Source organism: Dromaius novaehollandiae, chromosome 9, assembly GCF_036370855.1.
Source record: "Dromaius novaehollandiae isolate bDroNov1 chromosome 9, bDroNov1.hap1, whole genome shotgun sequence".
Classification (NCBI taxonomy): Eukaryota; Metazoa; Chordata; class Aves; order Casuariiformes; family Dromaiidae; genus Dromaius; species Dromaius novaehollandiae.
In genome coordinates this window covers 19,212,614-19,223,377 of record NC_088106.1, presented here as the reverse complement: position 1 = coordinate 19,223,377, position 10,764 = coordinate 19,212,614, and the positions used below count along the sequence as shown (strand labels likewise).

The 10,764-nt window shown below is 41.2% G+C and overlaps 1 protein-coding gene across 3 annotated transcripts in view; it reads left to right on the top strand.

Moving 5' to 3' along the window:
* ATP1B3 (ATPase Na+/K+ transporting subunit beta 3) overlaps positions 1-10,764 on the top strand; it is a 62,222-nt gene that overhangs the window by 26,083 nt on the left and 25,375 nt on the right. For 2 of the 3 annotated variants that reach the window (XR_010390503.1, XR_010390502.1), the window contains exon 7: positions 2,346-2,434. Coding sequence is in view for 1 of the 3 variants with exons in the window: in XM_064516866.1 (XP_064372936.1) it covers positions 2,346-2,357 (12 nt within the window). In the remaining 2 variants the exon portion in view is untranslated. Of the gene's footprint in view, positions 1-2,345; positions 6,162-10,764 lie in introns of those variants that run through there. The other variant, XM_064516866.1, reaches the window with a different exon arrangement.

Genomic DNA, 10,764 nt, shown 5'->3' with positions numbered 1-10,764 from the left:
CTTCTTGCTGGTAACTATGCTGCTTCCAGGACCGTAGTAATTGAAAAGAAGGACACCCTTTCCTTTTGTACTGAGCATCTCCTTTGGTAGTTCCAAAGCAGTGTAGAAATGGAGAAAAAAAAATCTGGATGCAAATGAATGTAGAAGAATTGTAAGCTAACCATTGGGTGGTTGTTGTTTTTAATCCCCTTTCTTTGATGTTTAATGCCTTTAACCAAGAGTTTTAGAAAGGAAAAACAAAGACTTCTCCCCATCAACCGCTGTTGACTGTTTTCCTGTAAAGCTTTAAATGTGGTCTTCTCAGAACCTGGTGCTGAACCTGGATTTTCCTCTGTTTCAGGATTTCTTCTCCCCCCTCTGTGAAGCTTATTGAGCATAACTTTTAGGATGATGTGTGGTAAATAAAGCTGGCAGTCACACATTTTATTTTCTTTTAAAAGTTTTTCATAGTTAACTATTTGGAAAGTACACTTTATTCTTTTTATCAGATGAGATGGGTCTCCTGTGATGGAAAAAAAATGTTTTAATTGTGTAATTTAAGGTTTAACTGAAAAAAACTTAGATTTAGATATTAAGGATGGGACACAGTTTTGAGTATTCATGTCTAAACCTCATAATGCTTGAAACTTCAATCTTAAGTTTATCTTTTTGCAGTTAGAGCCTTGACTTAGCTAGTGAAATATTTTATCTCTTTGCTAGTTTTTCTAAATCTGCTACATGACTCAAAGTAACTTAAACAATTGCAAATGTTGCATTTTTGTACACTTGATACTGATTTTTTAAAAATGCTAACTAAATTCATACAGTTTGCCGAAGTATGAGCATCATTTTAAAGTTTAATTAATATTTTTAGCCCACCTATTTGGAAATACTAGACTGAGTCTGACTTCTGTATACTATTTTTATTGAGCATATATTATTATTCTTTCTGTTTTTGGACTAATGTGAGCTCTTTTGGGGGGATTGTCACATTCCTTAATAAATTATTGTAGTAACCTTTTTGTTACTACAGAAAGTGAGCTATTGGGAAAATCCTCTCCTATCCCCTGCAGACGCTGGCCATCTCCAGTGATTTTCTTCTCAGTTCACTAATGCCAGACACTTGTTAAAACATGTCAGTATTCATTCTAAATCTGTTCTCAAACTACTGAAGCCCTTTAACGGATTCATCTTTATGTCAACACATGCCTGTATTCAGCACACATGAAAACTAGTACTTTTTTGAGTGAAGTTTTATAGAAGAAATAGTTCTAATAATACAATGTACCATGAAAAATCTTAATTTAGACAATTTATTTTGGGGGCCATTGTATTAATTGAATGTTCAAGGCATAAAGGTGTCTGGAAACAACTGTTCAGTTTTCCCCATAGATAGATCTTCTAGCTCTTTGTCACAAGTGTACTATAAAAACCTGTAAACTTGTGTTAATGGCCAGATGAGTTTTCATTTTAGCATAGGGTACCTGTTAAGAGCAGAAAATTTAACCTAGGGCCTTGGAAGACTCTAGTTCCGCATTGCTACAACTATTTTTTGCTGTTGCAAACTTGGAACTGCTCCGAGGCTTTGTACCCGTGGTACACATTGTGGGAATCTTTTCATTTGGTCAGTAATGTTCACATCGCATGCTACATAAATATTGAGTTGTTTTCCTGTTTTGGAGAGGTTCTTTTTGTTGTGTCTTAAGTGATGGGAATGCATGTTTTCCTAGGTCTGTGATAAGTGAGCTTGTTTTTTTTCCCCTCAGTTTACTTTGAAGAATATCCCTTCTGTATGAGAACCTGTATTTGTATTAGCCATCTTTGGAGGATGAGTACTTCAGATAACTTTTAACCTCCACTATGTGACATCATGAGTCTTTGTGCTGATGTTTGTTTGGCTAGAGGTGTTACGCTGCACACCAAAAATGTGACCGTTTTTTTAAACCTCAGGTGTTACTTTACTATAAATCAGTGTTGCTGTAAACACACATTCCGTCATAAGCCTTGATTTTACAGTAGTCTTAGTTGCCACCCAGTTAAATTACATAGAGTAACTGTCACTGTCTTGTTAGAAGAAACATTTTTAATAAAAAAGATAAGAGAGACTCCCTGTGTAGGCTTCTTTATCCAGCTGCTCTCTCTTTTTCTGTCGAGGGAGAAAAAAAATCAGAAAAACAGTGCAGAAAATTCAGGTTGTTCTTCTAATTTGAATTTTGTTAATTTGGTGACTGTGATTCTTGCAAGTAAAATCAGTGTAACGTGAAGGTTATTCAAAAGCTTCTGTGTCACTGAGTAGTTTGTTTGGATTAAATAGATCTAATAATCCATGACTACAATTAAGATTTCTTTGTCTCTTTAAATCTCAGGCAAGCACCTAAAGAAGCTAATAAAGGAAATTTCAAGGTTATGTTCACTAGCACCTACTCAAATTTTTTATGTGGTGCAGCTCTGAACAGTGAGTATTGCATGTAGCTGTGGAAGTAGTGCCTCCTCTTGATTTTGCATTAACTGAAATGAATTGCTCAGAGTTTAATTTGGATTTGACAACAATTCCTTTATTCCTTTAAAGGGCTGATGGGTATCATACGTATTTAAGTCTTAGCATTTTTAACCCTATATTTTATTTTAGAAAGTCTGTGTAGCTGTATATATTACGTGATAGAGAGGATTATAATCTCTTGGATTTGCTTTACAGTTGCCTGAAAACTGTAAAGCAATTACAAAGTTGTGTCTGAAATAAAATATTTGCCTGCTCTCTCTGTACCTAAATATTTTGTTACTTGTGAGCCTGTTGGTGCTATTTCTATTGTTCTGACAGAAGGGAGCCCCTATAGTGATATTTTTTTTCTATTTTTTATTGTCCCTAACAAGGTCCCTCTGAAACCTGCTGTGGCTGTAGATTCTTAATTGCCACTTCAGTCCTAGTTACAAATGGGACAGATGCCTTTATTTAGTATTTTAAATATTTTAACGGTTAGTACTTTGTACCAAGTTGTGTGAACGCTTTAAGCCGCCTTGTGAACAGGAAAAAGCATAATGCATCAGAGCTTAGATGAGTTTCAGTGCAGGGAATGGTGTTTGCTTAAGTCCTCACTTTCTTTGCTTTTTTTGCCTTTTAAGTTTATAGGGAGAGGTTAGTGCAGGATTAGCTAAGATAGCACAATGTAGTAAATTCTGTAAATTTCTCTGTAGACTTGTTTGGTTTTGGGACTTGCTTAATCTAAATACTACTTACAAGTGATAGTAAATTTCAGCCTGATTGGTTTAAATGTTAATTTGAAATAAATCCACAGATAAGGTTTAACTGGTTCTAAATCTTAATGCACTCTGAAGAAAAGCTGCACAGGTGGCTTTGCCTTCTATTGAGGTGTCAGGCCCAGTAGCAGCTCATTAGTTTGTCGTCCTGCTCTCTTAGTAAATCCCTAAACAAACATCCCAATAGCTTGAGCTGTTCAGTTAAGTGAAAGGTTTAATTGGTAAGGCCAACTACAGCCACAGGTATAAAGCTAGGAGGTTTTTGAGACCTCTCCTCTCGTTCCCCATCCCCAGCATTTCACGTGACTAAAACGTAGCATAGTGAGCCAATTTTTGATCTGAATCTGACTCTTCACTTCAGAAAAAGAGGAGAAAATAAATTGACTTCCAAAAGGTAAAGCTGAATTCAGATAAAGCTCCTCAGATGTTTGGGAGCTTCTTAGTTACTTCATTTGATGTTTTATGTATGTCCCCACTGTAGATGGTACTTGGATGCAGAAACCAACCGAGCTGATGCATTTGTTTAAAGACTCACTTCCTGCTGCAGTGGTGTAACACAGCGTTAAGCAGAAAACAGCTGCAGTGGATTTCATGTTTCCAAGTGCCTCAGTGTGTTAAACTAGGTCAAAAATTGCATAAGATGCCATTACTGGAAACCGCTGTAGGCTGACTTGTGTATAAAAACCTCAGTGGTGCAACTGGCAAATGCACTTTGACAAACAGAAATGCAGTCATGACTAAAACATCACAAGAAAGCTCTCTGAAATCTCCCTAGGATATGAATGGTTGTTGGAATTGTGGGATGTCTTTGCCCTTTGAGTTCATGTTCCTGCTATCTACTGAGCCAGAAATATTTGCCTGGCTCGTCAGAGATTTCACGTTCTTCTTGTCTGCAAGGAACTCAGACGCAAGACTCCTTAACTCATTCTGTATTGCAGAAGATGTATCCTGTATATGCCAGTTTACCACGCTGGTCTTAAGTACAAGCATATATAGCACACTGAAAATCATGTGAAGTTAAGCCTCCATAATAGCTGTTTCACTGACTGAACAGTTACTGGTTATTAATAATGAAAAATGGGATTTTGTGGAGACGGCTCAAAAAAAGTCTGAGTTTCTACACACAGGAGCAGCCAGTGCTGCTCAGCTTAATGCTAACATGCCCTGTGGGACATTCAGCATTGAGTATAGCGCTTGTGTTTTCCCTCTCTCTGAGCGCTCTGTTTCACAGGTTCAGCACAGAGGGGAAATAAATGTTCATGTATCAGCTTTACATAGTGCTTTGCCTTTTTTATCGACTTAGAAAAAGCTGTGTAAATGGGAAAGGAAAAACAAGTAATTCTGGAAGTACATAGTACCACTTAAAAAGCTCTTCAGTGTGCATTCGTGTGTGTGTGTACACGCATGCGTGCATCCAGCAGCTGTGAAATGGGAGTCATTTGCTTAGCAACATCTGGTGGCCCTGTCTGTTTCTGTGCCCTTGTACCTCTTCACCATATCCTGAAGCATGAAGAACAGTGTGTCGCCCACTTGCCTTCAGTTTTCCTATCTCAGTTTAGAGAGTCTGACCACTGCAAGAGCACTGCCTGTCTTCTGTATCTTTTTTTTTTTTTTTAATACTACTGGTATTTTCATGTCATTCTATCTTTTTTTCTAACACAAATTTAGCTAGTTATGCTGAACAGAAACAACAGAATTATCCCAGTGTAAGGGATTATATCCATTAGCAATCATAGAGGGACATATTTTGCTGTAATTATTTTAGTGCAGTATATTTAACTATGAAGGGTATATGATTGATAAAATATATCATTTGATGGATGCTTTTTTCCAGAGGTTTAGAATAGGGATATTCCTCTATCAAATGAATTAATGAGACCAGTCTCAGAGTCTGTTGAGAATTCTTTGGACTCATATTTATGAACTCTTCAGCAGCCAGTACAGCCTCACCTAGTTCCTGGATTTCTTGCTTATCTGATGATATACCCATCAATTATCATGCCAATCACACATTTCTCATGTTTAAATAGACAGCTCAGCACCATTCCCTCAGGGAGACACAGAATCATGCTCATACGGGCAGGAAGGGTTCTCAGTTAACGTACAAACCTGAATAAGTCTCTGCCAGTGGGAAAATTTCTGCCCCTCGGTTGTTGCACAAGGGCCAAGAAATATTGGTCTGGTAAATGCTCTGATATTACAGTTCAGTCATTTGGCAATGGACCCAAGACAGACTAGACTTACCATTTAATCTTAATAGTCTTAATGTATTGTCTGATGTAGGAAAATTGTAGGTAGCAGCTTGGCAGAACATGAATAAAGTCTATAAGCCTAGAATGTTTCCAGCTTGCCTTTAGTCATGCTGATGAGATGATGAAAAATATCAAAGTTGAGAAGATTCAAAAGTTAGAATAAAAATGTAGGGCTTTCCTTGGCGTGTATCAGAATGCTAGCTTGATTGCAAACTGCTAATAGATGTATTTATTTACATCTCGTACAAAGTTATCAGCAATAGGTATAGCTGTTTCTTACATAGTTTGGATAATTTAGTGTCAATAATATTTAATTACCTTTTTTTATAATAGTGTTAAGATAATTTAAAAAAAAAGAAAAAAAGAGGTCTTCCCCCCAAAAGTGCTTTGTTGGTACTGGATCTTTTTTCATCTTGAAGTGTCTGCAGATTCCCCAGAACTGTATTTATTTCCTTAACCCTCCAATGTAGGTAAAAGTTAATGCTTCTCGCTTTCTGAGCTTGGTCATCCCTTAGATCTTAAAGGTAAAACTTAAGTTGTAATTGAATCACTTTTTAAAAAATTTAATAGCATATAAATATAGATTTCATATTACCATATTCTTCATGTCTTGATTAATCTGTATTTTTTACTCTGTACACTGAGAATTTTGAAGTAAAAATATTTCTTCCTTACTGTGAGAGGCTAGTTCTTATGGGAGTGGCTCCTTGAATTTCTTCATTCCCAGCCTATGTCTGGGAGCCCATATGGGGACTGAGAGCTGGAGGAGTCCCAGAGAGCGTTGAGTGCTTTAAAAGGAGACTAGGTTAAAGTATGTATCAGACATTACAGAGTTTTTCACCACTTTTTTTTTTTTTTTTTTTTTGGGGGGGGGGGGTGTCAGGCTCTCAAATTCTAACAGCTGAATGCTGCTGACCTGCAGCATGCTCCAAACTCTGTGGGATTTCCTACAAAAGTCCCAGACTAATTCTAGTGGACACCGGTGGGGGGGTGTTTTCAGTGTGCACCATGACAGCCAGGCTAGGCTGCACTGTCTTCATGCATTAGTACCTCCGTGCAGCAGACTAGCCACACTAGTAACAGGGACAGGATTGAGGCTCTCCTGGAAAGAAATGAGTTCCAGTCCTGCCTGGTAAATGTAACTTCAACTCATTTTCCAGACTTAGGATAAAACATTCTGTAACTGGAGTCTTGTATTACAGGCAGCCATGAGCGAGTGATTTTGTTGTTGTTTTGGTTTTTTTTTGTTTTTTTTGGTTTTTTTTGTTAAAAGGCTGAAGTCTGGTCTTCTATATCCATTCTAGCTTTGCTAATTCTAAATCATTCAAAAATCAGGAGTTTATGAACATTTATAGAAAGGTTGATTCTGTTTTTGTTTGCCTTCTGGTTCTATTTAAATACTGTCTGTGGACTGTTCTCTGCAAATAAAAGACATTTTTCTTCTGCAGTGCTATGGCTCTATCAAAAACACTTACACTGCAGAATTAAAAATAATACTGTGAATAGCGGTTGTAACGGTGGTGTTCGCCTAAGACAGAATGCCCATGAATTACCAAGAAAACATACTGCACCATAGGCTTGTTCAGCTCCTTATTTTCTTTGTGTTGATTTTTTTTAATGGAAATTACACTGAATTTTAAGAAGGTTGAATAATAAAAGAGGAAGCACCGGCGCTGCCCCAGGCGGAGCAGAGCCGGGCGCTGTGCGCGCTGGGGCGCGGGTGGAGCGCGGCCGAGGAGGGGGCGCAGCGGCGGCCCCGGCACGGGGCCCTGGCGTCGCCCCGCCGTACCGCGCGGGCCAACGGGCGGCCCTGCGCCGCCTCTACCCTCCCCAGCACCCTCGGGAGACAGAGCTGCTTCGGCGGCACCTGCGCGCGGATGGACGCGGGGGCGGCGCCCCGCCCGGCGCACCTGCGCCGCGGGGTGGGGGCGCGCGCCGCGGCCGTTAGCCGTTAGCCGTTAGCCGTTAGCCGTTAGCCGTTAGCCGTTAGCCGTTAGCCGTTAGCCGTGCTGCGGGGGCGGGGGGGCGGGCTTCAACGTGGGCTCGGGGCACCGCTCGGCTCAGCGGGCCCGGAGGGGGTTCGCGCAGTGCCGCACGCCGCAGCCCTTCGCCACGCCGGCCCGAGCTGCCGCGGACCCACCGGCGCTCGTCGCGGGCAGGTAACGGCGCGGCGGGTCGGGGCAGGCCTCGGCGGGCGGGAGGAGAGCCGGCCGCGGGGGAAGCGGGGGGGAAATGGGCGCCGCTTGCCCCGCGGGGCCGGCGCCGTCGGGGCTTTGGGGGGCAGGTAACCCCTGTTCCCCCCAGGGGCACCGCTGCCCTCGCCGCGGGGAAGCTGTGCTGCATCGTAGCCCTAACGGAGTTAAAAAGCGCCTTTATTACCGCGTCCGAGGTTAAAGAGTGAGCTCGTCGTCACGTCGAGCGGGTCGGAGCCTGCTGGGACAGGAGAGCCCCCCAGCAGGCGAGGCCGGTGGCTCTGGGCGTAAATTCCAACCTTATCCGCAGCAGCTGTGGAAAAAGGTGTGAAAAATCAGTGTATCTACGTGATGACACTGGTGTGAAAAGTACAGGCATCTCTTTGGAGTATTAGGCAGGAGAAGGGAAGCGTAGGGCTCCTTGAACTACAAAAAGGGAAATGGCCACCGTGTTGCCACCTTTCTGGAAAAAGAGAGAAACGGCTTTGGAAGGGTTACAGCAGCGGAAGGCAGATTTCAGTGCATTGCACGTTTGAAGTGTGATGTAGATCTGCTCCCTTCTGCCATTTTCCTTTGGTCAACAGCCTTCTCTTACTGCGTTTCTTTGATGTCGTAGTACGTCTGCCTAGGCTTTCCGCACGTGGAGAGCTGCGGTGCGAGCGGCCCGGGATACTTGCTCTGGGGGTGGGCAGCTCTGCGTGCTGGCTGCCATTCCCGGGAGCCCAAGAGCTCCGTCAGCCTCTTGCCGTTTGAGAGCAAACTGAGCTGGTGAGCAGATAATCCCACATCACAAAGACAAGAACAAAACAAATTAAAACAAATAGGGAACCTGACAAATACAGGATACATCCTGAACAGAAGGACGTGGTTTTTGGAAAGGAGAATAATGTCGCTGTTCTGGTCATAAGTTGCCCTTCCGTAGCAGTAGCGTAAGGTCTGTCTCCTATAAAATATAGTACTACGCAAAGGCCCTTTTTTCTGATGCTTAGCTAGGGTGTGGACTTAAAAAGCATGCCAGCAACTGCAGAAACTGTGCTTTTCTTCTTTTTTAATCTTTACATTTATCACAAAGCAGCTTTCTGTGGGGTGCACACAGGTAATTACAGTGTCAGCTATTCCGTGGTGAGTTCACACCCTTCCTTACCTTGCAGTGACTTGTTCTTGTCCGTGCCCTCAGCCTAGTCCTGTTACTGAGCAGTCTGAACGCTGTTCAATTTCATTCTGGAAAGCCAGAGGCTTAGATTGTGCACAGCTTAATACTAGGATATTTTCCTCCCTGTCAGTAGGGTTTACGCACTTGAAACATTTTTAAGTCCTAAATGTGCCAGGAAACTCATGCTGTTATACTGCTATCTTGTTTATGCTAGCCACTGTTGTAAAAATGTTGTAGCCTGCTGCTTCTTACATGTAGCCTGCTTTTTTTTACATAGTATAGAACTTAACAGGATTTTTACTATTTAGTATTTGAAAAGTAATGTTCAGTTAATTGTGATAGATTAATTAAATGTAATATCTGTGTGTTACCGTTGCTCTATAACCTGGACTTTAACATCAAGGTGATGAGAACTTAGATTAGCCCAGGGAATGGACCGGAGGAGAGTAGTGGTTAGTATGGAGGTGGGCAGCTCTGATTTCATGTTTTGAAAAGCAATGGTGCATAGATAGTTTTGCCACTTTTTTACTCCATTTGCCATTTCCTGCTGGAGGCACATGGATTGCTCTGTTTGCTCATTCTTCTTCCTTTTGATATAATTTCATTGTTGCAGGGTTTTATATCACTTCCTGCTCAGAAATGTCCGGGTCAGTGGTTTTCAGTTACGGTTTGTGGCTCTGCAGGTTCTCTGAATGACTGGTGAGGGTTTCGTGAAACAGCAAAGAAGATGAAGCCTGTTATCAGTTTTCTCTAAATCCAGTGATTTACAGGGGAAGGTATCACTATTAGAAATTGCTGAATAATGCTGGTCTAGGTGGCAGCTGTAGGAGCCAAGCCAAGGGGCAGGAATGCAATTCCTTTAAGAACTTGGGTTTTTCAGTATGACAGACTTGCAGACTTGCTTAAGCCTATATGATAGGTGGCAAGTATTGTTTATTCTGTGAAATATGTAAGAACAGTTAGTTGTATTTTGTTGCCCTTGAGCAGTAGTTTCAGTGAGGAGACAATTAGTCCCCATGACTTTAGATTTTTGAGCCTTTTAAATGATCTACAGTAAGAGCAATTGAATAGGAAGTTGATATTAAGTAGTACCCCACCAACAAAGATGTGTAATTTTTGTAGCCAGAGGAAAGACAGGCCCATTGCAGTAAAGCTGAGCCATGTTCAGGAGCAACCTACACTAATCACACGCAGTTGGGGACATTACTCGTGACAGTGAGCTTCCACAATGAAGTATTGTTCAAATCTATCTCCTATCCTACACTTAGGGTTGAGACAAAGTTTAATGAATAAAAAACCTACACAAGTTTGGTGGGTTTTTTTCTGATTTTTTTTCTGAGATCTTTTTGCTTCCAGAAATGTGGGTAATTCAGCAAAGTACAGCTTTAAAGCCTGTACTGGCCCCCCCTGCCAATAAGACCAGTTGTTGACTTAATGTTTCTGTTGTTACCACTAGCAGAGAGAACCTTACTGCTGCAACAGTTAGAAAACAATTGACATAATAAGACAAAACAATTGTCTTATTGGACAGTTAGTTGAAGACATTCTTACCAAACGCGTTTGTAATTTCAGAGAGGGCTTTTTCTGCGGAGCTTTCCATTCTTAGAGCCGTGCACAGTACTTCCTTCTTAGAGGAGAAAGAATAAAAGGGTTTTTATGCTTTAATGTTTTCTTAGGCTCTCTGTTGGTTTCTTGGGGGGAGATACCCAGGTGAAAATTAAGCACGAAGAAATAAAGTAGCTTACAACAAAAACTCATCCTTTTTGGATTCTTTCAAGGAGAGTATTTATCCCAACAAGCTTTACCATTAGTTTGATATTCCAGGATCCTTCTGGTGGCAACTTGGAATAGTATTTAAACAAATAAACGAATGTACAGATGTTTACCCCCACCCCCTTTTTTAATAAGGAGTATCTTTATTACTAAGGTAAAG